We start from the raw sequence: 24,705 nt of genomic DNA on the forward strand, positions 1-24,705 counted from the left end.
AATTGAAAAATACAAACAAACTAATATTACCTGAAAATGTGCTGAATTTTACTGACTTTTTATAGTTGCTGAAACTCAAAAGTTGGTAAAAAGAATTTCAAGCCATTTTATATTTTAACTCGTAATATAGATTTTATTCTAAGGAAAAAATGTAATATAAACTTATATTTAATAGGTCTTTTATGTTGAAAAATTTCTTATATCCTCCAAATCAGGAAAGAAATATACAAAAAAATTAAAAATCTGATTTTCAGTTTTAAATTTATAATTTTAAAACAAGGTTCTGTGCCACCTTATATTGACTGGGTCTTTCTTAACTTATCTTATAATAATTAATTATAATTTTTTTTCCAGTGTGAGTACCAGCTCAGCCAGAATGAGCCACGTCAAGTGAGTTCACAATTTTTGCGTGCTACCATTTTTCTTCCGCCCCTGTCAGCCGCGAGTTTCGTCTTTGTACGAGCGCTGCACGGATTATCCTTGGCATGCAACGCCTTTATCCTGTTTTATTTGTGTTGTTTTGGGGGCTCCGGTTCCTTCTGTTTTGCTCTTTTTTTTACCCGCTGATTTCGCTACTTAATTTTTTTGCCCTTTTTTGCGGGTCTGGGGCTGTCTGTCTCTAGGTCTGAGCGTCGGTCTGCCCTCTGTACATCGTCTGGATTCCTTGCTGGCTGGCCTGATTGGGCGTATTTTGTTATTTTCATGTTCTGCTGCTCTACTGCTCTGCTGCTCTGCAGCTGTCTGTCAGTCAAGCCAAACGAAGCCAGAAGAAATCCTGGCCGTGGTCCTGGCTTTGCTCCCTGGATGGCACCCGCTCGTTTGTTCATTCGCTTTTTTCCCACGTAATTAAAACTTGAAACGCATATGAATTAGAAAATACAAAAAAAAAAAGAAAAAAGAAAGAAGAAAGAACAGAAAATAGGGAACGGAATTAAATACGAGTACGCGACCCGGAATGGAGCCATTTGATGGTACAAAATGACATCCTGTTTCCCGCAGCCTGACATCGTTAACATCGCTGATTAAGTTTTCTTGTCCTGTGCTCAGTCTGCATGTCACTCAACGTGATTTGAAATGAAATTTTTATAATTTCAGCGGTGCCCTTGGGCCAAATCCCCGCTGCCCATCAACCCTTTCATCCCATTGGGCTCATACTTTTTAATGTTTAACTTTATTAAGTCGACATTGGCTGCCAAAGCAATCTATGTGCCTCAGCGACCGTAGAAATTTCCAGCAAAGCCTCCTCCAAATCGACGATCATGAAAGTAATTGCCATAGGGTTGTCCGAAGTATGGATTACCATATGGACCGCCATAATAGGGATTACCAATTGGTCCAACATGTCGTGCCCCAAAAACTCCAATGCCCACTCCAAAGGCTCCAATCTGACGACGTATCCGTTCAATAGATTCATCCAAGCCTTTTACTTCATCAGGTAGATGTTGCTGTGGATCCTTTTCATCCTTTGATTTATATTCTTCAGCCACGGCGTTTCTAGCCAGCAGGACTCCAAAAATTACAAATATTAGACAGCGTAACGCACGCATCTTAAGTTATTTTTGTTACAATAATATTTTTCACAACACAAGCAACTCTATTTATGGGAATTAGTGAGCTCTAGAGAGCTCAAGCATTGTAAATAAGTTAAGTACTTGTTTTGGCAATTAGACCCGCTGCTTCTTTTGATTTATTAAAAAGCTCTTTCAGGTAGCAATTTATCAGCTACAATCTTTACTATAATTTTAAATTAAGTTGCTATAAACGTACACTGAAAGTATTTAGATTTACTTGTGAAGGAAATTCGCCAACTCTTAAAAGCTTACTTTTAATGGCAAAGTATTATATTTATAAATATGTCACAAATTTATTTACCAAGTTTGTTGATGTAAAAATAAACATATATACATTACACTTAAGAAAAACGACAATATTCAAGTTAATGCGTTACATTTATCGATTTCAAATTTTTTTAACCATACAAAAATATGTACTTAAGCTTTTTTGGTACCAAAATCGTGTTTCCAAAGCTTTCTGGTTTGGAATTCTAAAAAAACTAAAAGTTTTAAGTACTGTAAAATTCAATGAATTAATATTAAAACCAATTTTACTTTAACTAATAACTCTATGTGAGTATTTTCAGGTTTCAGGTAATGTCAACCATCAATGCTAAGGGTTCATCATCCCTATCTCGCACCTGCTTCCGCCTGAGCCCCATTATAATGAATGGCTAAGCACCTGGGATGCGAATTCAGAAAGAGTACGCCCCACTTAAATGAATGCGCGTCGCCGCATAAAAAACTGGTTCAGCACTTGGTCGGGTAATTAGAGCAGCAGCTCGTGTTGATTTATTAGCAGCTAATCCTGGTCTGATCATATCACATATGCACATTAAATTAATAACACCTAGCCGTAGAAGGGCCCGCCGAAGAAGGGCGGCGGTGGTAGTGGATAGAATCCACCAAAGCCGCCGCCTCCGAAACCGGGTCTCCGGAATCCACCGCCTCCGCCGCAGCAGAATCCTCCGCCCCTCCTTCCGAATCCACGTCGACCGAATCCTCCACCGCCTCCACGGCCGAATCCGAATTGCCTGGCCAGGCGAACTGCCGGCATCTCCTGCTGCTCCGTTGCCTGATTTACATCCGCCAGAGTCAGTTGCTGTACATCCACATCCGCTGGCGGGGCCGTGGTCCCCGATTTTGCCAGCAGGACCAGCAGGCCGGCACTCAGCACTAATAGATTCAAGTGGTAAACGCGCATCGCTCCGCTATCTTCTTCACCTAAAGTTCACTAAAGTGGAGCCGATCCCCCGCCAAGGCGCTTTATATAGCGCTCGGCCACCTTGATGACTGTGGGGTTCTAAACGGGTTCTGTGTGCCGACGACCTTAAACAATTAAATTTCCTGGGCATAATCAAATGGCGGAGAAAACCCCCGACTCTCAAGAGCCTCAAGCTGAAAGTGTAAACAACTGAACAGGAAAAAAAAGAAAATAACAAAATCATTTCTGCGCAGCGCATACAACCTGTTTTTAGAATTATTCCCCCTTTTTCTCTCGCCATTGGCTTCTAATTATGTTCTACAAGCGTGAGAATAATATGCTTATTTGGCTACTCTGTAACATGCCAAACCGTCAACAATATATATAAGCTTAATAAACAACAAACCACCGATACTATTGATATTATTAGTCACTTCATTTTTAAAATAATTAAGAGGCAGAACTAGTTTTAAACAAGCTCTGCAAGAAACGAGCTTAATGATCAAATTATAAGACTCCTTAACTGTGTAACTATTTATTTGATTTTATTGTTATTTGGTACTCTAAGCTCTAAACTTTTAAAACATGCTTACGAGTTTAAAACCATCGAAAATATGTTAACATAAATACTGCAGTATGGCATACAATTTGGGTTGCCTATAAATAAATTATAACAAACAAAATAAATTTTAAATAAATACTTTTTTAACTCATGCTTCTAATGTAATTAGTAATGAAATTGTGATATTAGGTATTTAAAATTAAAAAAAAAAAGATCATCTGCTTTGTTTTGCATTGAAACGAGAATAGAGAAACAATTAAAGAATCATTCAGTCAATTGGATACAAACACTTAAAAAATATTTTTTTATACTTATTTCTCGGGAATATTTCTTTCATACTTTATTAATGTTTTAAGTGACTAGAACCCACATCTCCCAATTTAATTAGAACTAATCACATATGTACGTTTGAAATTGCAAAATTGTACAAGCTGAATAGAAATTGTGGCGTCATTTGCATGACGGGACTCAAAAAGGTAAAACGTCTCAAATCCAATTACAAACACATGCAAGCATGTACATGTACATGTACAAATGGGTAATTTTATTTGCCGACATCTAATGCTCATTAAGAGATTTCTTAAGTACGGGCCACATGTGAGTTGTTTACAATTCAGAAAATCCGCCCCGAGCGCCACCCGCCCAAAAACCGATACGTATTTATAAGCCATAAATAACGTGTAAACAAAAAGCCGCCACAAACAACAAGTATACGACCGATGGGCCAGCATCTCTCTTGTGGCGGCGACACCAGAGCAGCAGCAACAACAATAACAATAGTAACAACATCGCGGCCAAATTATAAGGCCATAAAAGGCAATAAAAAAAACTTTGCGATATCAAATTACAACGTCCTCATAAAGTTATAAAAGTTTCAAGCGTATCCAAACGCACAGCACGTTCCACGTCAGTCCCCTTTTCGCTTTTTCGAGATCCCCATCTCGAATCCGGCTTTTTCCCTTCTGGGCCAGGCCTAATATTTTCAATAACAAATCAATCAGCTGCGGCTGCTGCCGAGACGGTCAACATGGATAATCAGTTCGAACGGCTTTTCCCGCCTCCGCATTTTTCCCGATTTTCCCACCGATGTTGCCAGCTGCGTGGGCGTTGCCCTTGGTGGGCGGGTGAGTATCCAAAAGGTGCCTTAGATTTATTGAGACACGATTTCGATAAGAAGAACTCCGCCAAAATGGCCAAAAGCTGATACAAGGAGGATGTGGTAGGCTACCGAATCTGTAATACTCTGAGGAGAAAACATATCCAAAAGGTGTTACCAAAATTATAATGAACTAGCTTACAATTCTTATAATTATGTTATTAAATTAATGAAAATCTAGAAGACCTTTTAAAACAATGTTCTGCTGTTTCGACAAAATGCTGTTTCTGAAAATTCTAAATCCTAGTTAAATCTGAATTCAGAGTTCTAATTTGCATGCTTATTATCGCCATAAAAATCATATGAATGTAAATTCTTTTTGTATTCAACCCTTATTTATCTAAATTAATATTAATTTGTGTAACTACTGAATTATCTACTAACATTACTAAGAGTCTCGAAGATTTTTGTTGATTTTTAAACTAAAATCGTTATCTAAAAATGTTGAACTCTTTAAGTCCCAACTATGCAAAGTCATTAAAGCGCAAAAAAGAAAAGTCCTCTTTTAACAAAGTTCCCAAAGTATACCGTGAAAGTGTAGACTAACAAAGCCTTTTACAAGACTGCGTTGTAGTAACGAGAAATTTTTCACGAGCCAGAAAAAAATGAAATGGGGCGACGGGGCAACAAGAAAAAACGAAAACTTTTATCAATGCTGGCGTATGACCCTTGTATGGGCGGGTTGGTGTTTGGGTGGCTGTCCTCTGCGCTAAGGTCAAGGGATAACAAAAGGCGTAAATTTAAAGCCAAGTTAATTTTTTAACAATAAAGGGCGCTTGTCAAAAGAGAAATTTTACAGCAAACGTTTAATCTTAAACGACTTTTGCGCACCAAAGCGATTGGCAAGTTAGATAGCAGACGCCAGTGGCAGCAGCGGCAGTTAAGTTTCAATGGATTGCTTTGTTATAAATAGGAAAAAGCAGGCAGACTGCAAATGAAAGAATTAAATGCTGATATACAGGCAAAAAAAAACAGCCAATTTATCTTGCCTAAATATATTATTTGATCAACAGATACACAAGATTGCCAAGAAAATCGAGAGATTTTAAATAGCGTGCTTAGAGCTCAGATTTTTCTCATTTATCCATTATATTTTATTTGGCTCTTGTATTTGTTATAATTTATAATTATTTAATTATAATTGTTATAATTATAAAATTTCACATTTCTTTTTTGAAGTGCAGACGCATTTAACTCTGTAAGTGCCAATCATTGAAGGCCTTGCAAATGACAAGGAAATTAAGTGAATCAAATAACAGGGCTAAATGTATTTCGAATTTAATTAGAACGTACTTGAGTGCACTTTGATTACACATTCTATTTGTAGTCGTTTAAGCTAAGTCAGTCACAGATGATTTTGGTATTTAGCCTCGGAAGCCTCCAAAGCCTCCAGGACCTCCAAAGCCACCGCCTCCGAATCCGCCTCCAGGACCTCCAAAGCCACCGCCTCCAAATCCGCCTCCTGGACCGCCGAAACCGCCTCCCGGACCTCCAAAACCGCCTCCAGGGCCGCCAAAGCCACCGCCTCCAGGACCTCCGAAGCCACCTCCTCCAAAGCCACCTCCTCCGAAGCCACCTCCTGGACGGCCAAAGCCTCCTCCAGGACCTCCGAATCCTCCGTATTGACGAACTTGACGAGCGGCCGTAGGAGCCTGGACCCCTACATCCGCATCCAGCAGCTGGGCCGCAGGATCATAGGTGGCTGCTGAGCAGCCGGCGACCAGAAGGATGGTCGCCAGGACGAGGCTAACAAATGTGCGCATTTCGAGGAAACTTCTGCCACTTATCACCGCCAAAGTTTCGATGGATTCTATGAAAACTCCACTCGTCGGCTGGCAATTTATATGATTTGGAATTTATCGACTGGCGGCGTCGTCGGAGGAAGCGAATTAAAGTAGAAGTGGTTCGACCGGGCGGAACATCAAAGTTGTGAGTGTTTCGCCAAACTGAAATGAGTGAAATGAATACTGCGGGCAGAGCGATTCGTATTAACTGTCTGGCTAAGCGCTAGGCAACTACAATAACACTCCCCATAATAATAACCTAAACCTATTAGGCAACAAAAGCAGAGCAGAGGCAAAGTTTTTGGCAAGCACAAACACCCGCAAAGGGGAGCTCTGATGTGGTCCAGCCGAAAGATGGGCTTTCGCCCATTCAAATGCGCAAAACATTCAAGTTTTCTTGGCTGGCACAGCAAAACAGATCGATAGACAAGTGGCCAAGTGTTCATGGGAAGCACCATCTCAAGTGGGCCTCTCCATTCATCTTTCTGATTTCGAAAAGCTTTCCGACGGGGTTCGGGGATTTTGTTTTGTTTGTTTGGCTTAATTAAAATCTAAGGGTAAACAGTCTACGCAACTGGTTGTTATTTAAATGTCATCAATGATTTCGGTTTCATTTACCCTGACGCACTGACTCATTTCGGTCTGCCTTATGACGTTGATATTTTATTGTATAACGTAAAATTAGCATTTAAGCTAAAAATATCATACGCATTGTATCTACGCAGTTGTGCAGTGCATAACTGGAAAATTATTTTGTTCTCTTTGAAGACTTTCCTCAAGAAGAGTTATAAAAGAACTAAAGCGAACGGCCATTTTATAATTGCTCGATGTGCTAAGTGAAAACAAAGCAGATTTTCATGTAGTGATTTTATGAAACTCATGTCTGTTTGTCAATTCCTCACAATTGTTTAATAAATGTAATAAAGATTAATATACTTACTCATCTCGCTTTCTTAGGACCTAAAAGTGAAAAGCAGAAAACTTTTTATTCAATTATGCACTTAAAGTGGACCTTCAAAATAATCTGCTACGGTCAAACTTATATATTAAACTGATTTGCCGTCCTACCTGTCATCCGTCAATTTGCGACCATCGTCATTTCGAGTTTAACAGAGGTGAAGAATGTGACAAGACTGCCTACATTTTTCACAACATTATAGTCATCCGTCTTGGTTGAGGAGAAACTTTATGTTTAACTTTTGAAGAAGTAACAAACAAAAAGCGAGCAGGGAAATATTATATAAAAACTTTACAGAAATAAGTTAAGATTTCCCACATTAAACAGGTAAAAACGTTTAGTTCAGCACGTGATTTTAATTTGATTACTACTTGATATGTTATTTGTTATTCGATTTATTTATTAAAATTATTTGTAAAGATATGTGGCTTAAACTTTAGGCGACGACTTTTATAGAATTAATTTCAAGGTTATTAAATAAATTCTTTCAGAAATATCAAATGGGTTTCGTAAAAAACCAAATTAAAGTTCCCAGCTTAAAGGTCTCTTAAAATAGGAATTCCCATTTGGTGGAATAACATTGTGGCTCATAAATTACCATGAGCTTGCTCCAACGAACCAACAGCCCGAAAAACATGAATTAGTTGGCCACCACCTGAACACCAATGTAAATTAGTAATTTTACTAATCGCCATCCGGTTTTTTAAGGGCTAGGTAAGACTGTAAGGTAAATGTTTGCGTGCACCTTTTTTTAGTTTTTTTTAGTTTCCAGTTTCTTTTTCCTGCTCCAACTTCTTCGCTGATTATGACAATCATAGTCAACTTTTTTTTCGCACCGCGTCGGCCGTGGTCGAGTGAAAGGCAGATTTTTAATTTATGCTCCGCCTGAGATCCTTTTTGCTCTCAATGAGTTTCGCGTTGCAGTCTCTCCGTGAAAATTTATGCGGAAGTTTACACCATCAACTGGATTTCGTTGGGCGTTTTGTAAGCGGAGTGGGTCGCAAAATGTGCATCATTTTGACGTTGACATCGTTAATTGACCCAGTTTTGTGGACTGGCTAAAAGCGTTTAAATTTGAATAAGCAAATTTGGGCAGCGAAATGGAGATGGGTAGAGAGATTTCGCGTTTTGCATAAATGAATTAAAATGACGCAGCTATGGCTTTTGGATTAGACTGCGAATTCGGGTGAGAAACACATACGGCCAAACCGCAATAAACCAATTGAGAGCTATACAAGCCGTCTATAGAGCCATCGAGCATTGTTAATGGCCGGCCCACGCTCATAAAACAAACAGTGAAGCCAAACAGCAGCAAACAGGCAAACAAGCTGGCTGGCCAACTCGCAAGCTGACCAAACTCGGCAAACAACAAGAGCAACAGCTAACAGCAATTCACACTTACGCACCCCAAAGTTGGAGGCGTCTGCCTAAAGTCTGGGAATGGGAATCGGAATGATATGGTTTGGGGCATGGGGCGATGTAGTGGGAGTTGGTCTGCGCCTGGTCAATAGCATTACTAACCTTCAAATGGAATTAGCACATTTACACAGCTTACCTGACCGCAGAAGCAGTGTGGCCAACTTGGCGATGTTATAGCCAAAACTTCACTTTTCCCATAATTCAGTTTTTAGGAATTGCCCTTATCAGGCAAAACTTTATGATCCTAGCCTAATTTATTAATTTCCATTTTTTGTTTATATTTTATTATATAACATATATGGTATATAATATTTGAGCTGTCAAATGACTTCAAACTTCTGAACCTCAAACTAACAGAGGCAGTTTAAATTTAAAATTTAAATTAAATTATACAATTACATAAGTGGATCTTGTTTTTGTCTAAAGTAGTTAAAAAATATTTTGGCTAAATGTGTGTTCTACAATATGTTTTATTGTAAAACTAAAAGAATATTTACTTAAAATACCTTTTTTTTTAAAGAGTTAGACTTAAATTTTAAAATTTAAAAGAAATGTAATACCATCAAATGCCATCAAATATTTAAAATACAATTTGGCTACCTCCTGTAATCTGGACACCACTGCTCAGAAGTTTGTTTCGCCGCAAAGTGAAATGTTTTGCTCTTTAAACTGCCACTGGCTGCCATTCGATTTCATGAGCGCCACTTAGCGTGCCACCAGAAAATACACGGGCCAACCATATGAATTGGTCTTTTGTTCCGTTTTTGCGGGCTGACGGGCGAAGGCTGGGGGCATCGTACTCGCATATTTTAATAGTTTGTTTTATGGCATTTACATTAGCATCTAATTTTTGCTAACAAGCGGCCGCAAAACAAACAGACCAAGTCCACGCGGCGTGCTGAAAAGGCGAAACAAAAGTTTCCATTTTATGCCCAAAGTTCTAGGCTATAAAGACACCGGTCGCGACTTGGCCAGGTCACAGTCGGGAAACGGCGAGCGGAGCAACCATAAAGCCACTGATAAAGTCAAGCGACCAGCCAGCAGTTCAACAAGCAATAAGGATAATGCGTAGCTGGTTTTTATTTGGATTATATGCGCTGCTAATCGCCGCAACAGTTGGCCAACCGCTGCAGCAAAATGAGTCTGGAAAAACTGAGGACTCCGAAAGGGGCGAGCGAGTGAGTCGCCAAATTCCCTATCCATACATGGGCGGCTACGGCGGAGGATACGGCGGATACGGCGGATATGGAGGATATGGAGGATACGGAGGATACGGGGGATACGGAGGATACGGGGGATATGGAGGCTATGGAAGCTACGCCGGCATACGCTCCTCACTTTATCCGTACGGCAATCTATATGGCTCCAGCGGCTTGGGACTGGCGGGCGGATATTATGGTCGTCCTTATGGTTATGGCGGTGGCTATAATATTGGATATCCGGCCATTGGCGGCTTTGGTGCCACTGCCGGCGGCATCTATGGTGTTAGTCCATTTTCCCCATTCGCTTAAGTGGCTATACGAAATAAAAAACCAACAAAAAAAAAAACTAAACCTTTTGGCAAATTTAACTAAAAAGAAATGTTTATAAAATTGGAAGTGACGCCTAGCTGTGGTAAGCTAAGCGGGGATTAGCGAATGATTCCTCAGTCGGCTATTTGACACCGTAATGTGATTGTGGTCAAATGTATAACTAAAAGATGCATTCAAAAAAGAGTCAAACATAAAAAATGGCTTTTAAAAATGACACAAACAAAACACATTGGTAAAAAAAAATTCCTAAAGGTAATTATGAATTTGAACTGGAACTGAATAATAGGAACCTAAAAATCGCTTTAAAAAGTATTTATACAAAAGGAAAACAAAAAAAGCACAGTAACCATTTTTTTTATGCTTGAAAACCTAATGAAGGTTAAATCGAAGATACCTACAAGTAAAAAATCAAAGTGCTTTGGAAATATAAGTCTAACTAGTTGAAGCAAATGTTTCTCTAAGATGGCCCCACGATTTCGCGTTTTATTTACTCAGTGTCAAGCGCTCCTTTGAAGCAAACGATTCAAAACGATTATCGCTTTCATTCATTAAAATCTAGCGTGGCGCACCGCATTATTTGCCCAGCTCTGCGCTAACCAGAGCTCAATCATTTACCTCCAGCTGGGGGAGACGCTTAAGCAAATACAAGAAGCAGCCAGCTTTGTGGACATCGGCCAGGGTAATGCAGACAGGAAGAGCTGGCTACTTTTTAGATTTTAATTGCCGATAGTGTAAGCACTTTGCCATTACATACTCACACTCACACTCACACACACACCGAACCATACACTTCTATACACTCAGGGACCAGTCGACCAAAGTGTCCGAGTGCCGTTTAATTAGTGTGTGACTTTTAAACGACTTGCGTTGCACATACGCCCCGTTGCACTCACAAACCCAACTGGCTCCGTTTCGCTCAGTGTAAGCAAACACACACATGACTTGGTCGCAAAAGCGTAAGCAAACAGAAAACAAGCAACAGGAAGTCAAAGACAGACACAGACCAAGAAAAAGGGGGACATGTCCGATGCCCTAACAAGCTACGTGAGCATGAATTATTATTTCAATTAACAGGAACGAAAAACGACAAGAACTGCAGTGGCATCAAAAGCATGTTCTGCATGGTGGTAACGTTTAATAGTTTAGCATGGAACGTCATCAACTAATTGTGTTGTTCAGGACCCTCGGTTGACTGTATAATTGCAGTAATTGAACATAAATTAATAATCATTTTCTTCTAATAACTTATTGTCTCACATATATAAATCTACTGGTAATGGCCATAAAATTTTGTAAGCCCTCGTAAAACACAAACAACAAAAGTGATAATAAGCTATACTCCCTCGCGTTTAACTTCGATATGTTTGAATATAAAGAGAATGTAAACAAATAACGTTTTTTAATATCAATTTTTAGTTATTTTAACTTTCAATAACGAAAAATTTATATTATTATTATTATTATTATTATTATTATTATTATTATTGATACGTGTTTTTTGACCTGCGAATATCAAATTGAAATTGGCAATTTTATTTTTCTCTGATGGGGAAAGAAATGATCATTTTCATTGCCAACTTAATTTAAACAAAAAAGCTAACAGATCGATGTGTTTAAAATTGAATATGAGCAAACGATGAGATGACTAACAGTTAATGACCATTAAATTGTTTGATATATTTTTATATAATTTCTATAAAAGAAAATTTAAGTTAAAAGCATGGAACGCAAATAAGAGTTGTTTGAAAACAAAACAAAACACTTACCAATTTGGCTGAGCTTTTTAATTTGTATTTATATTTATTTGTTTCCAAAATAGCTTAACTTTATAAACTTGTAAACAAGAATTAAAACAGTGCTATTTTAGATGTTTAAATGTAAAAATCATAGTCGTCTTTTTAAAAAATAGTCTCATATAACTCTTATTTATGGTACTTGGTTAAAAGTAAGGAGATAGTTCACAAGTGACTAGAAATCCTTCTTTTTATCCGATAGTATATTTAAAATAAGTACATGTATTTATTATTAAAAATTATTTATTATTTAAACATGTTTTTAAGCACGATCGTAGGCAAACGGGGTGACTAAGCGCGAGTACCCTGCCCCTGAATAGGATCATCGTTTGACAACTTGGCTTTGACAATCCGTTGACAAATACGGAATGTGTCTGTGTGTGTGGACCCCATCTCACCCCATCCGGCGGATTATGATTGCGCTTCTACTTGGTGCCGATTATCTTTTAATGTCTCTTCAGGCACTGGCTGTCGGATTTTCATCGGGGGGCTGTAGAATCGCTGGAAGCGCTAAGCCATTCATTGGATCTGGCGCTGCTTTTTATGCGCTGAGTTCGCCTTTCAGTGGGCATCGCTTTTGATTTGGCCAGTGCTTTGCCAATTGCTCTCGAAATTGCTGCAGCCGGGTGCTGTGTTTAAAATGGCAATCAGATAACACCTTCCTTTTCGCCATATTCCACTCTATACCTCTATTGAAAGCCCGACGTTGCGGTTGCCGTGGCTGCCGCATTGAAAACATATATTTGCTTTTTATGCGTAGTCGGGTGGGGAGATGGGGTTTACTAAACTAAACTGAAATAACGCGCCTCACTGACTGACTGACAGAAAAGGCAGTGGGTCGAACGGGTTGCCAGTTGGCATAAGCTTTATACATTTTTACGCTTTGTGGCCCCCGCAATATGTGGGTGTCTGTGTGTATTTGCATGTGTATCAGCTCAAAGTAGCGTGAAATAAAAAACGTCGACACTTGAAGCCGAAGCCTTTGAGTGCTGATAGTGTTTATATAAATACATATATATATACATGTGAGCCATAGTCCGTCCGTGTTGGAGCGTAAAAAGAAGCAGATGAAAATAAAAATAAATCAAGATGATGGCCGGCCAAAAGCACAGCTAGAGCCGTAATAAGAGAGCTAGTCCAGCGGGAAGGACTTGGTGCGGAAAATAAAATCTCTATGGTTTGAGCTCCAAGATCTGTCCATCAAAGTGGTACCCTAAGAAAAGCACACGAAGGTCCTAAACCGATGACTAGATAACGCAAAGAGTGCACTGGGAAAATTGCCTGGCGTTATTCGAAAGCAAACCATTAAATATATCAATATATAAGCAGGCATCTTAGCTTAAGAGCGTATTTTAATTATTTAAAACATTTAGGTACTGCATTGAAAGAATAGTTCTATCCTTATTGCAGTTAAACTACATACATATAATACCAACGTTTATAAAAGAAACAATCTCAAACACAGAGCAAGTTTTGATTGTTGAACACGTTTTATTTATATAAAACTTAACGCCACTATTAAATAAGTTTGGTTATTTACTTACTGACGTTAAATTGATTATTATCTGAGCTTAACACCTGTTGAATCCAGGTTAGACATGAATATATTTTTGATTAGATATGTGTTCTTGCTAGTCTGAACAAAAAAGCGACTGTTTCGAGCCCCAAGGCTACTTCCTTCGTGGTCAAGTCTAAAAAATGTTTATAGTAGTCGAACACTTGTTATATATATAAAACAATTATAATTGCAAAACAAAATAAATCGAAAGTTCGTTGTAAAAAGAAAAGAAAATTTTTTGTAGGTGCACAATCCAATAAAAAAGGATGAGAACCAGAGTTGGGAGCAGGTGAGCTTGCGGTTGGGCCGCAACCGAACTACCTTCGCACCCTTTCATCAGCAAAGTGCCCGAGCAACAGTTGTGCCTAGTTTTCAAAAGGACCCTGCCCGAAAGCGGCGATTTTAGCCCCGTTCCTGGCCAGGCCGCAAGCTCCTAGCCAAACAGTTTAAAGCGCATTAAACTTATCTGATGCCACGGCAACCGACCCAGCCAGTCACTATGTACACAGCTCGCAGCTGGAGCTGTGATAAGAGCCACTTGGCCTATCAATGCATTTTAAACGAGACGGCTCGTAAGCCAAACTAATGACAAATTAATATTAACAAAGCAATCTGCTGCTTCCGCCCACAAAAGCCTACAACAACAGCATAAACAATTGCCAGAGGCCGGGTCTGTCTGATTTGCCTGGAATGTTACTTAATTGGAACTTAATGTCCCTCGAATTGTTTACAAACACGAGCCACCAGAGGGACGAAAATTGAGGCAAATCGGACGGCCAGGACATCGAGCGAACGGGCAAACGGGCGATTGGGCGAATGGGCGAACGGTCTTTAGATAAAGCAAAGTGGCGACAGCTTTGAGCAACACTTCAAAATGAGACCCGAGCGGGGTGAAAGAAAAATGCGTTTTAAAGTGACACTTGATGTAGGTAATGTGACAGCTTTACAAGCCAGCAAAAGAAACGAAATAAAAAGGCATACAACCGAATAAAACGAAACAAAGTAAGCAAGATCAAAACGGACCTTTTCATGCCCTGCTACTTTTCGTAAACAAATTTTAAAGATATAATATATTTTTTATTTAGTATAATACTAAACAATTTCGTTATTTTTTGGCCAGATTTTAGTTTAGAAGACTTTCTAATTAATTTTAAAGAATTTATTTTCAAATTCACTGGATTTAAATAAATATAAAATAATAAATTTAAATATATGTTAAATATATACATATAATTTAAGTAGTCATATTGTTTGGAAACATTTTTTCTAAATTGTGTTTATGGAATTTATTGAACTGTAATTTTCTTTATTTTTAATGAATTTTATTGAATAATTTTATTTTTCTCCAGTAGTCAATGTTTTTACACTACTAAAATGATGAAAATTTAGTATGTGCTTACTGGGACATGAACGTATATAACCCCCGAACGAAAGGAGCCCCCTTTCCGATTTGCGTTTCCAGACCGGGGCCCTAATTTGCTCACTCCATTGCCCAAGACATCAGTCGGCGAGTCCGTTGGCCGGCAGACATTATCTTAAGAGCTGGCGCGTTTCCCCTAACCCTCCGCCGACAATAAGTCCTGCGTCGCGTCCAGCGTTGACAGCTGTTACAGCTGCAGAAATATGCAAATTGGAAGGCGTTTTAATAGATAAAGAGCAGAGGCAGCGTGCCGCGGCAATGGCGAAATGCCCGCGCAGGACACTCACTCGACGACGAAAAGGGACCGCCACGACTCACAATGGGAAAAACCGTGGCGAAAATGTTGAAAAAAGCCCGACTAAGTGGAAGGCAGCCATAATAATGGCTTTTGTTGCATATTGTAATGTTAAATGCGGAAAGCTTATAATCTCATTTGCCTGAAGCGAGCTTGAAGATTTTGAAATCATTTTGGATGGATCAAAAAACACTTCAATGCAAAATGGAACATATTATAGTATATAAATTAATTTATCAAGAAGAAACTTATCTGCTAAACATGAATGACCCAAAAACTTTAAGAATGTACTCAAGAGTATTTTATAAAATTTGTATTAACAGAATTATTGCTTTAATATTATTAAGCTACAACCTATTTTGGATTTTTAAAGCTACAATAAGTTAACGTTTTTACCTTAAAACAATGTGGTTGTGAAAAGGAGGTCAAAATCTTTTAAAAAAATCGAGTGTAACGTATTGATTTTTTTATGTTTAGTATATACATTTTAGCTTAAACTATCAATGGATTATTCCAATGAAGATACAAAACCAGGTAGTAACCGAAGACGCCCACTTTGCCACCTGCCGTCCCACGAGGGATGTATGAGGCCTCGGCCCTTTTCCTTTTCCGCGGGTTCAACTTAAAATGCAAAATAAAAACTCGAGGGTTCGACGACTCCAAGTTGCGTTGTCATGCCCACGCCGACGAATGTCCTGGCTGGATGCTCCGTTGTCCATCCAATTGGCAGGACCCAATCCTGTTGCGCGTTTTACGCTCTACAGCTCTTTTTTTCGTCAGCTCTGTAGCGGCATTTGTTTTTTCGGGATGCCCTTTTTGGTGTGCTTTCTTTTCTTCGAGACCTTAACACTAAATTGACTTTTAATGCAAAATAAACCAAAATAATGTATTGCGTAATTTTCCTTAAAGAATTTTCACATTAGCATTTCAAAAGAGATTTTTCCTTGTTGCTCTGTGAAGCGCTCAGCAGCTCCTTGGGTGTTTTCTCATCTCATTCCCATTCCCATTTTCATTTTCATTTTGCCCGTCCTGTCGTCGCATTTCACGCCCTTGACTTTGCTATCCGTTCACCTTTTCGCTGTGCTGGCCATTTGCTAAGTGCGACATTAAATGTTGCGTGAGGATAATCCAATCTGCTTGACATGAATTTTAATTTGCATTGAGTAATTAGCCCAAGTTCATTTCGCTGGCCAGAGTCCTTGCAAATGCTAAATAGAATTTGTCTGAAGACAATTTTAGCCGTTCCTCCATTCTCTGACTCTTTTGGCTTTAGCTTTTCCTTTGGCTTCCTTTGCTTCTCATACGTTTGCTTGATTTCGTACAAATTAAACTAATTTGGTTTTCCCTACCTTTTTTGGTTGGCGATGTTGGAGGACGTTTGGCACATTTGCTGATTACGCCCGTCCTGGGAAATATACACCAAAAAAAATATATGTTGATTTGGAAATCGGGTTGAGATACTGCAATTTGCGATATATATTTTAGGTCTTTCTATTTTAATTTTAAAACTATAGAAGTTATAGACAAATCGTTATGTTGTAGCTTAGAAGTTTTAAGAAATTAAGAAACAATCTTGAAAATTCGTTTATATTTCAATTAAATTTAATCAAGAAAAAACAAATTTTTTTTAATACTGATGTTTGTTATTTAACAATTGTAATTATTTCTAGACGATAAATCAACGGGAGCAACTTAAGCGAAATAATTAGTTTTTAATTAATTATTTAACTGAATACCGCAACTCGCTAGGTTATTAAAATTAACTTAAAAATAAAAAACATATTTTTCAGTTGATTTTCATACATTATCAAAGAAAGAAAACAAAAATGATGAGCATTTCGATGAAAAAAAATTGAGTGAACATTTTTTTTGAGTGTTTCTTTGGCTATATCACTGAATCCATGGCTCGTCAGCAGGCAATTGAAACAAACAATAAAACGTGAGCTTTTCGTAATTTAAATCAGAAAGGCAGAAGACTAAAAAAGGGACTTTTGCCGCATTTAAAGTTGGCACAAAGAGCGAGATGGCCCATGTGAGCGAGAGGGAGAATCAAACAAGAGATTGAATTTCTGCTTGCCTGCACTTTAATTTGCCAGATGCTAACGCAAAATGCTAAAAACACACGTACGCCGAAAACGAATTGAAAATCACACGGACACACAGCGAAAAAGGAAGCGGGACGAGAACGCGGGGAATACATAAACGCAATCAACAGCTCACACAGCAGTCGGCAAAATAATAAATAAATTCATAATGGCTTTCGCAAATGACAAAACATTGCATCGCCAATCGACAAAATATTAACACTCACTCAAAAACACACATTTAGGCATTCCATCAGAGCTGAAGTCACATAAGCCAGAGAAATTATTGCATTGCGTACCACAAATTTCATAAACCGGAAACGCAATCAGGCATCGCTTATACGCAGCGTTGTTTGCCAGTCGAGCGTTTTTATCCACCACAACCACCATCACAGACTCCCCCATTTGTAGCCATTCAGTGACAAAATGCATTTATATTTTGCGTTAGACAAAATGCCGAAAACTGCATTGAAATGCGTTTTTCGAGTGCATAAGCTCTCTCGTCCTGTCTCCTTCATTGGCCCTCTTCCCATCTCTTTCGCACAAGGGGGCAGCCGTCTCCCTCTCATTTGTTAGTGTGCAATGAACTGTGGAGATGAATTAACTCGATTTTGGCATGATTTGATGATGATTTGATTTGTTCCGAGACAGGCGGCACGGGCCAGTGGACCACCAACACAATCGCATAAGCGCGTACTCATACAAATGGACTACATATTCATGCACTGAGAAAATATATATGAAAATTCAAAAAAATTGTTGTTATTTTATTAAAAAATAATCTTTTGGCGAAGTTTCAGCTCAGCGACAAATTCTCAAATTTTGTTTTAATTTTTTATTCAAAATTTTTTCAATTTTTCAATTGTTTTCAATTGTATTATATATTTTAAAGTATGATTAGTTTTTGGTTTAATATAATATGTATATTTTTTTTAATTTGTTGGCCTTAATAAATTAATAAGTAAAATAACAAGCCCTGCTGCATATTTGTTATTTGTGTACTTAAGCCCGCACATACAGAATGGTGGACAATTTGCTTGAGAATCTCGGGATGAAAATGTAGCATATATTTGGGCGTCTCTAATAGGAAAAACCAGAGCGTTTCGATGGTTGCGAATGTCATTACCGCAAACGCGAAAATTGCATTCGAATAGATGCAAATAGCGAAAATGCTAATGAACACTTACAACCAGCGCGACCGCTTAATGCCTAAATGCATTAATTAGGCAACAACCTGTCGCCAACATCCAGGATAACTAGCTGCCAGCAAAATGCAGAAGTGAACTTAAAGTCTGCAATCAAAACAGCAGAATAGCAAGCAAAATGTCATAAAAACTACCGTTTTAATTAATGCAATAATAAAGATTACTTTTTTACCATCATCATTGGGTGAGGTCATGGGCTTTATTTTTAATTAACAAAACATATGTTTATTTAAATCTATTAGTAAATTTCTGTGCTGCAATCTTGTTTGGAAACAAAAACAAACAGAAAAAGTTATACTAAATATATTTAAAATGGCTGCTTCATTTAAAGCTCTGCTTCGGCATTTTTGTCATTTTAAATAGAAAATTGATGGACATTTAATTTAAAAACAGTTATGCTCAATTAGATTTGACACTTTTGGGCGGATATAATATAAGGCAACATCTGGGATTTCAGTTTTCTAAAAACAATTTTAACAGCTTAGTTGCATACAAAATGTATCTTTCTTATTTAATTAAAGTTAAAATAGTTTTTCCTTTCAATCTTTACCATAAAGATCCTTTAATTTTTGGTTGGCCATGGGAGTTTTGGGGATTAGTTTTATTAATTTCCTCAGTAATCAGTTTACAAAGAACTTTAAAGATTAATGGTCCTATTGCACATATCCCTTTGAAGACGTAACATTTAATAATCCTATTTACATAAATCCGATAAGATACGTCATATTGCCACAACACAAACACTTTGTTCAACTTAATAAAACACAAAAGGTCAACAAACTGAATCGATTTTTAAGCCAGCGGCTGACGGTGATCCTTGATCCGAACTGCGGCTGTTCATTGTCCTGGCAAAAAGTAATTCAATTAACGGTAACAAAAAATAGCGCCTGAATGCAAACAATTTGTAAGCAATTTAAAACAAATGTATTTTAATTGAATTGAGAGTCGGGCTTAATAATATTAATGGAGTTTTTGACCCTGATTGGCCGCATAAGCCCGTTAACCCCCACCAGCTCTTTCCAGAGTGTTCGCCTTTCTCAACAAGCATGTGAACCCACTGCGTACTTATGTTTACAAATTTTGTAATTAAATTTTACGTAAATATCAATTCACAACGGCAAATGACATTTTGTGCACCAAAACAAGATGCGGGCTGGGCTTGAAAATTGAGCAGAACGAGATGGCGAAAGGAGTAAAAGGGTGGGATGAAACGTTGATGATGATGACACTAAATAAAAGATTTTATACTGTTGATTTTTGCGCTTTTTGCAACTTTGCACGTTGCATTGCACTTGATCTGTGTGCCAAACGTTACAACGACACTTCAGTAGGAGTGCGGACTGAAGACGAAGGCTGGTTACTGAATGGACTGGGTGGACTGGGAGGACTGGGAGGACTGGGAGGATCTGAACGAGCGCGAGGACTCCTGGCTGTACTAGAAGTCCTGACAGTCCTGGCAGCAGCTGCACCAGTTGTTTGTAGCATACAATCAGCTCGTTTCGTTTTATTGCCAACGTCGTCATAGAGCTCCGCCAACAACACCCAGTTTACATCCTTTTCGTCCTCGTCGTCTTCATCGTCAGCGTTGCGACGTCGCCTAGACACAAGACTTGACAGCAAAGCAAAATTGTATTTACATTCAATTAGTGCCAACAAAATTGTCTTTGGCTGCTTGCCGTAGATTGTGCCTAGTGCCCCAACCAGGGCCAGATTGCCAAACCAGGCTCAGATCCACACGGCCAAAAAATATCAACAAAGTTGGGCATCCGTTCCCTTACTTCCATCACACAATAAATTATGTTCAAAAATTCCAAAATAAGTTGTACAAATTTGTTAATAAACTAGTCGTTTACAAAATAAATTCAGCCGAAACAATTTCCCAATTTTAAAAGTAAGTTATTATTTATTTATTAACGCCGGCTGACGTTGCAATACTAGCAGTCAATGCTGGACTTCAATCCACATAGATTAACTACCTAAAGGGGTAACATATAATACACAAAACCTCGATGTCGGCATCTTAAAACTTTTCTTTTGTTAATCAAACTTCTATGGGAAAAATGCTAAAATATGATTTAAATTTTCTAAGACAGAAATTCATTACTTTTAAACTAAATTCTTGCAGAGAAAACATATCATTCTAATTGTTAGAAGAGATACTGTAAAAAACTGTGTAGCCCCAAAAAAAATGAAATTTATAAAAGATTGATCTTAGAAGATACCTACTTTAAAGTAACAACAACAATTCTAAATTAAAGTTATAGATAAAGTTATTTGATGTACTCTCGCAAAATGGTTTGTATCGTTTTGAATTAGTATTATCTTCCGATGGCATAAAATACGCAAAAGCCTTTAGCTATTTATTTAATTTTTATTTATTTTATCAGCTTCTGGCAATGACAATCATGTCGACTTCTTTTAATACCCCCAGCTATTGATGAATGCGAACTTATTAAACTTATAAATTGACTTGAAAACGAGACCAATTATTTCACATTTTAATATTTTTTTTGCCTGTGCAGAACTTTTTGCAAGTTGGCTAAGCGAAAATTACTTTTCACATTGGTGCGGGCGAAAGGGGCGGGCGTAGGCGTGTGCCTCGGCATGACCCATGTTTGCAGCTTTTTAGTTGGGAGCTAAGTAATGTAAAATTTATTTTAAATAAACTGAAAATATGTTTTGGCTTGTACTAGTTTTTTTCGCTGCCAGCCAGTCAGCCAGCCTGCTTATTTCTTGCCAAGCATTTTATTTATGCATAACAAAGCACCACTTAAATCTGCTCAGCATTTTACTTTTTTCCTTTCTTGGTCGGCGCTGCTTGCCCCAGCCGCTGATGCTATTCGAAAGTTTGCAATCTGCATGCCAAGTTGTCGACGGTTTCACACAAACAGGCAGGGAAAATGGGAAACTGGTTGGGGATGACGAAAAGGAAGAGGCAGTGCACCCTAGGTTGCCAAATGGATGGGGGGAAGGAGGTTTGGATCCAGGATACTGGATTCTAGCCGTGTGCCGAGTGCAAGTGCCTGCGCGTTTATAACTTTTCAACTGTTGTATGAAATTTTACAAATTAGATTCATTTCTATGCATTGAAATACATTTTCAAACTTTGCAGCAGAAGTTGCCAGGATATTTGCACACACACACACACACACACACACACACACACACACACACACTCACTTACTCACAAGAAGACCAGGTCTCTGCAAAAAGGACCTAGGGGAGAGAGCTATGGTGCCAGGACAACGACTCCGACCCAGTGACACAACATGCCAAAACTCAGTCTATTAGTCAGTTTATAAAGAAACATGTATAAAAGTTTTACATATTTGCAATTTCATTAATACAAAACTTATTTGCAGGCCCCTTTCCCCCTTCCCTATTTCAGTTTCCACAATTTTTGTTAATTTTAACTTGAGCACTCACCCACACACACGTACGGGGAGAAATCATCCAAAGTTGCTGGCGAAAATTCCAGAAATTGAAATGTGAAAACTCAAACATTCCGATGATAAAAAAATGAAGGATGGGGGCAAAGAAATACTCAACTCGAACATCATTTGCAGCAATAAAAGAAGTCAGAATACTCGACAGACGCAGCGGGGCAACAGCAATGCGTCAGATGTATTGAGGCGTGGTTGGGCTGAGGGGGCGTGGCTCGCGACGCCCCCGCACTGAACTCGCTCACTACGACATTATCATAATTAATTAAAAAAGTTTTTTAAATCAATTTCCAAATGCCAAGAAGTGTCTGCAGAGATGTTTGATGAACCGTGGCCAAAGGGAGCAGCTGAAAAATTGATAACTTTGGCTTGTCATGGACAAGGACGAGAGCCAAAGACTTGGGGAAAATTCCAAAGCATGAAATGACTCCAAACTTGATCCACTTAGAAATATTTTGGTAATTCCTTGATTAGTATTTGCAGCCGGTCACAATGTCAGTACTGCTTGGTCTTTTACCAACATGAAATCAAATGCAATTTGCCAGATGCATTTCAAGATTATTTTTGCTTTAGGGTTTCATTAAAAAAGTGCTTTGGTTTTTTTTGTTATAATTCAATTACAATGATAACAGAAACTTTCAATTAATTATCAAAATGTTAATTAACTGTGTGTTTACCAAACTTTTTAATTAAACTTTGAGCACTCTTGTTTATATTCAAAAGTTGTAAAGATTTTATTTTATTGAAACCATTTAAAGATATTTTTAAAAATATTTTAATATTTTGACAAATTTACAAAAGACATTTGGATAAAATTAATATAAAATAAAAGAAAACTATATGTATTATTAATAATTAAAATATCTCAAATGTGTTTCGTTATTCATTTATACCAATAACTCTTTATCAAAACATTTGAAAACCAAATGGGAGCTGTAAAAGATATATATATATATCTATATATTGATATACAATGTAGATGTTAGATGATTATCTGCCTACGGGAATTGATGGCAGCAAACTATTCCCCAGCAGCAGCGGGAGTCTGGATTACCATTAAAGAAATTGAAAGTACACCATCGAACTCGAGCTCGCCCCGATGGTACTAGTCGCTACGAGAGCTGGCAAATCAAAAAGCCAGCTGTAGTGCAATGCATTTTAATTTAGCCCGCAACTCACACAAAACCAAAGGGAAGTATGCCCAGGCAAACACACACAAATGCAGGTGTGAGTCGGTTTGTGCCGGTGTATGCAGGTGAAACACGCGCGAAGGCAGTACATAAATAAATACTTGAACAAATATTTACAACTCTGGCGCGGAATTATAAGCAGCGCCCGAAAGTATGCACTACAAAAATGAATCAAGCCTTGCACTGTGTGTGAGTGAGGTAGCTCACACCTGTTTGCACGCCTGCGTGTGTGTGTTTGTGTGTGAGTTGAAATTTGTGTGTGCAAGTGCGCATAAAACGCGCCGCAGCAGAAGTGAGCAGCATTTTTATTTATTTGCCGCGGTATAGTTTTTATTTTTCTTTGCCCATTCCCCACATTTTGTTTTCCTGCCAAATATGCGGGGCTGAAATTCTAGCACAAAAAAACACATAATACCAAGGAAAATCCAGTTATTAAGAAATTACGATGTCTGAAGTAATTTAGCTTTTTTCCCATAGAAATATTATCACTGACGGCGATGTAAAATATCTAGGCACCAAATGAATCACTACTGGTAATCCACATATCAGTAAGGTATTCTAGAAACAAAAGTAGTGGGCAAATATTGATTTATGTTACTAAAATTATACTTTTTAATATTTAAGTGCTTTTGAAATTTGAGAAATTTAAAAATCTCTAAAAAGGGTGTCGAAAAGAATGCTATTGTATAAAAATATATCGTTTTACAGAAAACTGTGGCGATTTGCGTTAACATGTTAATTTTGTTAATTTATTTAAATCTAATCCATATTTAGAATATCTGTGTGAAATTTCAGATGTTTATTTGTATGCGGTCTTAATGCTCTAACATTTTATTAAAACACAGCCATGACTAATAATAAATATTAATATTCAATTTAAGCGAATTGGAACTTTGCAGATCTAATGCAAATCAAATAAATACATAATTTGAGTGAAATTTGCTTTCCGTATAAACTACACAAGCAGTTGCAGAAGAGGGGCAGTGGGCGTGTCCCACACACACTTTTATGGCAGATAAGGTTTGCAGAGTGCAGTCTTGTTTGGCAAAGCGCCTATTTAACACTTAAGATATCGTATTTCTTGGACTCGCATGTCTGCAGATGTGTTTGAATGCCACAAAGGAGCAGGAGGTGGCAAAAGATAAATATGCATGCGGTTAGTTTATAAGGTGAGTGTGTGTGTGTGTGTGTGTGTGTGTGTGTGTGTGTTTGTGTGTTAGCCATTTCAACAGACGCGCCTCCTTTTTGCGCCACCTTTCGCGCATTTGCATGCAATAAAGATGGCGGGGCGATAACTAGGTTGCCTGCTATTGTTTGCCTTTTCCCCATATTTCTCTTTGGGCATATACTATATGTATGTATATGTGTATGTGTGCGTTAGCCGCAATAGTTGGCCACCAAAAGCAGCAGCAGACAACCAAGCAGCCACTAAAATAAAAGGCAAAGCCCGCCAACTGGCATATCCTGCCGCTGCCACCGCTTCTTGTTCTTCTTCTCTAGCTGGCGCTGCTGCCATGCATTATGCAGATGTACACCAGGTTCATGAATA

General features: G+C 38.2%; 4 protein-coding genes across 5 annotated transcripts; 1 reads left to right on the top strand and 3 right to left on the bottom strand.

Annotated features, from left to right (window-relative positions):
- Positions 1-374: 374 nt before the first annotated feature.
- On the bottom strand, positions 375-1,578 carry LOC128262934 (uncharacterized). The gene has a single exon (XM_052997527.1). The coding sequence runs from the start codon at positions 1,545-1,547 to the stop codon at positions 1,212-1,214; it is 336 nt and encodes a 111-aa protein (XP_052853487.1). The 5' UTR covers positions 1,548-1,578; the 3' UTR covers positions 375-1,211.
- A 386-nt stretch (positions 1,579-1,964) lies between these two features.
- LOC128262360 (neuropeptide-like protein 32) lies at positions 1,965-2,787 on the bottom strand. Its single transcript, XM_052996563.1, has one exon. The coding sequence runs from the start codon at positions 2,755-2,757 to the stop codon at positions 2,404-2,406; it is 354 nt and encodes a 117-aa protein (XP_052852523.1). The 5' UTR covers positions 2,758-2,787; the 3' UTR covers positions 1,965-2,403.
- A 2,934-nt stretch (positions 2,788-5,721) lies between these two features.
- LOC128256185 (keratin, type II cytoskeletal 1) lies at positions 5,722-6,301 on the bottom strand. 2 transcript variants are annotated; one of them, XM_052986351.1, is made up of 2 exons: positions 6,052-6,301; positions 5,722-6,021 (listed from the first exon to the last, which is right to left on the bottom strand). In XM_052986351.1, the coding sequence occupies exons 1-2, from the start codon at positions 6,236-6,238 to the stop codon at positions 5,840-5,842; spliced, it is 369 nt and encodes a 122-aa protein (XP_052842311.1). In that variant the 5' UTR covers positions 6,239-6,301; the 3' UTR covers positions 5,722-5,839. The 2 variants fall into 2 exon arrangements, with proteins under 2 accessions (XP_052842311.1, XP_052842302.1); XM_052986342.1 differs by having other exon boundaries at positions 5,722-6,301.
- Positions 6,302-9,623: 3,322 nt separating this feature from the next.
- LOC128256183 (keratin-associated protein 19-2) lies at positions 9,624-10,200 on the top strand. The gene has a single exon (XM_052986326.1). It carries the CDS (start codon positions 9,701-9,703, stop codon positions 10,145-10,147), a length of 447 nt encoding a protein of 148 aa, XP_052842286.1. The 5' UTR covers positions 9,624-9,700; the 3' UTR covers positions 10,148-10,200.
- The last annotated feature ends 14,505 nt before the right edge of the window (positions 10,201-24,705 follow it).

Source organism: Drosophila gunungcola, chromosome 3R (assembly GCF_025200985.1).
Source record: "Drosophila gunungcola strain Sukarami chromosome 3R, Dgunungcola_SK_2, whole genome shotgun sequence".
NCBI classification, from domain to species: domain Eukaryota; kingdom Metazoa; phylum Arthropoda; class Insecta; order Diptera; family Drosophilidae; genus Drosophila; species Drosophila gunungcola.

What these genes read in the sequence shown, in the direction of transcription:
- LOC128262934 (XM_052997527.1), bottom strand. Translation starts at nt 1,547, where the DNA reads ATGCGTGCGTTACGCTGTCTAATATTTGTAATTTTTGGAGTCCTGCTG.
- LOC128262360 (XM_052996563.1), bottom strand. Translation starts at nt 2,757, where the DNA reads ATGCGCGTTTACCACTTGAATCTATTAGTGCTGAGTGCCGGCCTGCTG.
- LOC128256185 (XM_052986342.1), bottom strand. Translation starts at nt 6,238, where the DNA reads ATGCGCACATTTGTTAGCCTCGTCCTGGCGACCATCCTTCTGGTCGCC.
- LOC128256183 (XM_052986326.1), top strand. Translation starts at nt 9,701, where the DNA reads ATGCGTAGCTGGTTTTTATTTGGATTATATGCGCTGCTAATCGCCGCA.